The sequence below is a fragment of the Morus notabilis genome, unplaced genomic scaffold, assembly GCF_000414095.1.
Source record: "Morus notabilis unplaced genomic scaffold, ASM41409v2 Scaffold153, whole genome shotgun sequence".
Classification (NCBI taxonomy): domain Eukaryota; kingdom Viridiplantae; phylum Streptophyta; class Magnoliopsida; order Rosales; family Moraceae; genus Morus; species Morus notabilis.
The window spans coordinates 161,078-167,190 of NW_010356836.1; the positions used below are offsets into that span (position 1 = coordinate 161,078).

General features: G+C 36.6%; 1 protein-coding gene across 1 annotated transcript; it reads right to left on the bottom strand.

The window, feature by feature from the left end:
- Positions 1-2,848: 2,848 nt before the first annotated feature.
- Positions 2,849-3,229, bottom strand: LOC112090589. The gene has a single exon (XM_024162244.1). The coding sequence runs from the start codon at positions 3,227-3,229 to the stop codon at positions 2,849-2,851; it is 381 nt and encodes a 126-aa protein (XP_024018012.1).
- Positions 3,230-6,113: the final 2,884 nt, after the last annotated feature.

The following is a 6,113-nucleotide window of genomic DNA, read 5'->3' on the forward strand; positions in this document are numbered from 1 at the left end:
ATAGCAGATATCTGGTCTTGTACACAACATGGCATACATGAGGCTTCACACAGCCGATGCATAGGGATACCGTCTCATATCTTCTTCTTGTTGTGGAGTCTTTGGACATTGCTCCTTAGAAAGATGAATATCATGCCTAGAACGTAAATTCCCTTTCTTGGAGTTCTGTATCGAAAACCTAGACAACACTTTGTCTATATACGATGCTTGTGATAACATTAACAACTTTTTCTTATGATCTCGAATAATTTTAATCCCAAGAACATAGCTTACCTCTCCCAAATCTTTCATTTGGAATTGGTTGGCTAACCATTCCTTTACATCTGTCATCAATCCCACATCATTCCCAATGAGCAGGATGTCATCAAAGTAAAGAACTAAGAAGACCACTTTCTCTTTTTTCTTGTACTTGTAAACACATGGTTCATCAATGTTTTGATCAAATCCATAAGACTTTATAGCATCATCAAACCTGATGTTCCATGATCTAGAAGCCTGCTTCAGTCCATAAATGGATCTCTGTAGCTTGCAGACTTTCTGCTATTGGCCTTCCTCTATGTAACCCTATGGCTGATCCATATAGATGGTTTCCTCAAGATAGTCATTCAAAAAGGTTGTCTTGACATCCATCTGCCATATCTCATAGATAAAATATGTTGCAATGGCCAGAAGTATCCAGATGGACTTAAGCATAGCAACTGGTGAGAAAATTTTCTCATAGTCAACTCCCTCTTTTTGGGTATAACCCTTAGCCACTAGCCTTGCTTTATAGGTCTCTACTTTTCTATCCGCTCATCTCTTTCTCTTGAAGATCCATTTGCATCTAATGGGTTTTACCTATTCGGGTAGATCTATAAGTTGCCAGACTGAGTTAGAGTACATAGACTCCATCTCGAGTTTCATAGCTGCTTGCCATTCTTCCTTATCAAAATCATCCATCGCATCCTTAAAGGTTGATGGATCCTCCTTACCGTCATCAGCAGTGATGATATGGGTTTTCCCGGTATACCGGTCGGGTTACCTACTTACCCTCCCACTACGACGAGGTGCCACTGGAGTCTGATCATGAACTATGGTCTTTTCTCTTGGTGGTCCGACAACTCTTACTGGCTGTGGTCTAATCTCATCAAATAGTAACTCTTCCAGAACTACTTTGCTTCTGGGCTTAAAATCTATCATATAGTCATGCTCCAGAAACGTGGCATTTGTCGATACAAACACTTTTTGATATTCGAGACTATAAAAGTGACCTCCCTTCGTCCTATCAGGATATCATACGAACATACATACTTCTGATTTTGATTTCCAACTTCCCAGTCTTTCCTTTCAGCACATGTGTTGGGCACCCCTATATGCATACGTGTCTTAAACCGAGTTTTCGACCGCACCACAACTCTAAAGGTGTTTTACGAACAAACTTAGATGGTACTCTATTCAGAATGTAGGTAGCTGTTCTGAGGGCATAACCCCATAATGAAGTAGGCAATGAAGAATAACTCAACATTGATCTTATCATGTCGAGCAAAGTCTGATTTCTCCTTTTGACTACACCATTATGCTACGGTGTACCAGGTACAATCAATTGGGATACCACACCTTCTTCAATCAAGAAATCCCAGAACTCTTGGTCCAGGTATTCACCCCCTCGATCTGATTGAAGTGTCTTGATTGGTTTACCTAACTATTTTTCAACTTTTGCTTAGAATTATCTAAACTTTCTAAAAGTTTTGGATTTCTGTTGCATTAGGTAAACATAACCATATCTCAAATAGTCATCAATAAAGGTGACGTAATATTCGTAATGTCTTCTAGCTTGGACGTTTAATGGTCCACATACATCCGAATGCATTAGCTGAAGGGGTTCTGTAGCTCTTTCTCCTTTCGCCGTGTAAGGCATCTTGGTCATTTTACCTTCGAGACAAGATTCACAGACCGAAAGCTCACCAACTTTTAGTTCGCGTAAAGGACCATCCTTTACTAGTCTTTCAATCATGTTTAGGTTAATATGACCAATCCTAAGATGCCACAAATATGTGTTATTATCGTGAGAAATCTTTTACTTTTTATTCTTAGGTTCAGCAACTTTGAATATTTCAGTATTAAGCAGTGAGTTAGGTATTGGTTTTATACAATATAAACCATCATCCAGAATAAATATTTAAACCATTTTGAGAAATATGAACAAATTCATTGTAAAAATAAACTTTAAATAATTGTTCGAATAACTTAGCCACAGAAATCACATTTCTACGAATGCCTCAAATAAAATAAACATTGTTCAAAACTAACAAGTTATTTTCCCTAAAACGAAGTCTAACTTCTCCCACTGCTTTTGCCGAAACTCTTGCACCATTGCCCACTTTCATCGTGTAGTCCCCATCGGCTAGCTTGGTGTAAGAACTAAGACTATGCAAGGAAAAACAAACATATTAGTTGTTCCCGAATGAATTATCCAGGCCGAGGTATCATCCTATTCTAAACATGTTTTAAGAACTAGTAAATCTGATTTACCTTGTTCCTTTTTCTTTTCCAGCTCCTCGAGATACTTGTTACAGTTTCTCTTCCAGTGCCTTTCGCTATTGCAGTGGAAACACTTTCTCTTGGGTTTATGGTTGGAGCCTTTGGTCTTCTTAGGTTTCTTGTTCGTTCCTTTTTTCCCTTTGCCTTGGTTTTGGTTCTTCCTTTTGTTTTTACCAGATCCTCCTGCAACAATAACATTTGCTTCTCTTCCCCTACTTTTGTTGGTGGATTCAAAGTTTTGTAGGTCATTCAAGAGTTCAGCAAGGTTAGAAATATTCTTGTTCATAACATAGTTGTTTATGAACTCATGAAAATCAAGGGATAGGCTCTATAAGATGATGCCAACTTGGATGGCTTCATCGATCCTGACACCATTGAGCTCTGCCTCATGGAGGTGATCAACCATGTTCAAAACATGTGCCTTGACCGAAACGCCTTTCTTCATCTTGTCGTTCATGAAAGCCCTGACAGCATCTAAATGAGCCTTCTCTGAAAGAGCACCAAACATATAAGCAGTCTCCATCTCCAAGTACTTCTTGCGAAGCACATCCCTCACGCTGGCCAACATATAGCACTTTGCTTTATTGTTGGCCTTGATCCAACGATCATAAGGCCGCCGAGCGGTTTTAGATGCATTAGCCGTGGGTTCTTGAGAACATTCCTCTACTAGGACAAATTTATAGTCATCGCAGACTAATAGTATGTTCATGTTACTTTTCCACTTAGCGTAGTTATCACCATCAGTTTTTCAGTCGCAAGTAGTGTGATTATAAGATTCTACATATTGCTGGAAATAAATAGAATATTCATCTAATCAATTTATGTGCATGAATATCAAGGTATGTGAATTTTGGCACAATTAAATATGATGCATTATGCACATGAAAAATATATAAATCATGTTTTAATTTTAGGTGCCAACGATAATCTAATTTTTCACAAATAAAGTGTACCTTTGGGTAGTCAAATTATATGTAAATTACACCGAGACTCTTCTCAATTAATAAATATAGTCAAAATATCACATATTTTTATATTTATTAACTACCGTTATTTTGGTCAAAATATAAACAACAAATTTGATTATATTTTTATGAGTGTAACCTACCATTTCAAATCCCATAGACTTAACTCCGGATTGCTACCTTTGGGTAGTCAATTCAAAAATATATCCTAAAATCCTATCTCTAGGAAGCCAACCATGTTATTGATCCGGCAAGAACACTCTCCTTTGGGAGGACAAATCAATGTCGCCGCAAAGCCCTATCTAGATCTCACGATGTTGCGCTAGCGGCGGGGACTAGTGGGTCATATTGTCATACAACCTTATCCCACTCATTATTTTGCAAATATATATTTTATTTGAAAATCATCTCCTATTTTTTAAATCCTGATAAATAAACAATTTATTTTTCGGATATGTGAAATTCTAAAATTTAACTCTTAAATTCAATTTCACATATAACATTATTTTGTAAATCAATTTTGGAACTTAAATCAATTTAATCATATTAAATCGATTTTAGCGCATGATTCTTATTTTATTTTATCCTTTTAAAACTCTTTAAATAAATAAAATAAATAATAATAAATGCGCGTGTATGCATGGCATGTTATAAAACATATGACTATGCACACTATATCTATGTGGCATGTTATATGCATGGACATATAATATATAATTATCAACATAAAATATAAATATATGCAATCGGCTATTGAGATGGATTTGACCGGGCGTGTGCTGGCGCGCATGCTGGGTGGTCTGGGAACTCGCACAGGGTGGTCTGGGCGCACGCTCGAGGCTCTCTGGGTCCTGGGCAGTCTGGGCAATTTTTCTGGCTGGATGTCCGAGGCTGCATGGGGCGATTTTTTGGGCTTCTTTTGACTCAAAATAAAAACCCTTATCTACCCAAACCCTAGAATTACAATAATTTTAATCCCGAATAAAATTACAAATAATTTAATTTGAACGATTTAATGCGATCCATAGAACCATATAATTAACGACCAAATCCACCATCCATACATTCATCAACATGAATTAAATATAAACATCCATAAATGTGAGTGCCTACCCATCAGATACATACATTATTAAATATCACATATTTAATATACTAATTTTGATTATCACATAATCAGAGTATAAATTAATATCGTCCATAGACCTCTCTGAGACCAATTGTTGGTTTATACATTATTAAATATCACATATTTAATATACTAATTTTGATTATCACATAATCAGAGTATAAATTAATATCGTCCATAGACCTCTCTGAGACCAATTGTTGGTTTCCGAATCGAATTCGGATGCAGAAGTGTGACGATAGCGGATCAAGTATTACAAAAATTTTCATAAAACGTTTGAGATACTCTATAGATTATATTAATTTATGTACGAATAAATTAATCAAATTGATTTATTTATTAAGAACTCAATTAGTAATAATACCTGGCGGCCAATTAGGATGATAACTTGAGTTCTTTGACCTCAAACAATCCTTGCTCCAAAGCCTTGTATGTAGAAAACCAATGTCTTCCACGTTAATTCTTAGAATCCATGAAGACGTGTGTATGGGCACACCTGAGACAAAACAGGTTAGAACTGTTGGAAGATTAATGGCATCGAGTGCGCAGCGGAATTTAAAAATTTTAATCAACGTCAAAGCCAAACAAGAACATGTTCATGATGCTATATAACATAAATACTAAAGATCTAAAACATACCTTTTGAGATTTTAGGAAACTGCACGTCTGACAGATCTAAGCGTTCCAAACAGCAACCGGAAGAGCCTCAACCAACTAGTCTTTTTTACTATTCTCGTTTCCACAATCGGTGTGCGGGTGGGTACACGTCGTTTAATCTCCTCTAGGTATTCTTGATCTCCTTCCAATCACAAGAGAACCAAAGAAAAAATTGTTCTTGAGAATTAAACAATTTTTCCTCTCAGGAATCTTTTATCAATAGCCTCCAAAAAGTCTCTCAAGTGATCTAATGAGTAATGTGACTTAATAGGCTATTTATAGTGTTTAGGAAGTCATACTTTCGTAACAATTAGGTTTCCCAAAGTTCTAATCGCATCCAGAGTCGATTTTGCCATGTCATGATGCATTTTACGTTACAACCGGTCGACCGGTGACATAGACGTTATAACTCACCGGTCAACCCGGTCGACCGGACCGGTCGACCTGTGACCGGTCTACCCAACCGGTCGACCTGTCTGCACTGACGAAAGTTGTTTTTTCTAGTTTTTCAATACGAGAAACTTGCATAGAGCCTCAGTTTTGATTCAAACAACCCAATAGAGAAATTGCCTAATCAAAACAGTCATATAATAGTCTTCCTATATTAAACAACTCTTAAAACAATAATTCAACCAATTTATCTAGAATTAATTTATCAATTAATTCACTCGATAAATCACCCATGAATTAACTTTGAACCTCTTTAACGGAAATAACACAAGTTACCAATGTGTAGGAAATACACCATATCGTTACAGGAAATTATGTGAGCTAGCAAAGGGACCCGATGGACATATATAAATCAAGCTCCTATAATCACAACGCTACTTGTAAACCAACAA

Bases quoted from the DNA above. Each gene is read 5' to 3' on its own strand.
- LOC112090589 (XM_024162244.1), bottom strand. From the start codon at position 3,229: ATGAACATACTATTAGTCTGCGATGACTATAAATTTGTCCTAGTAGAG.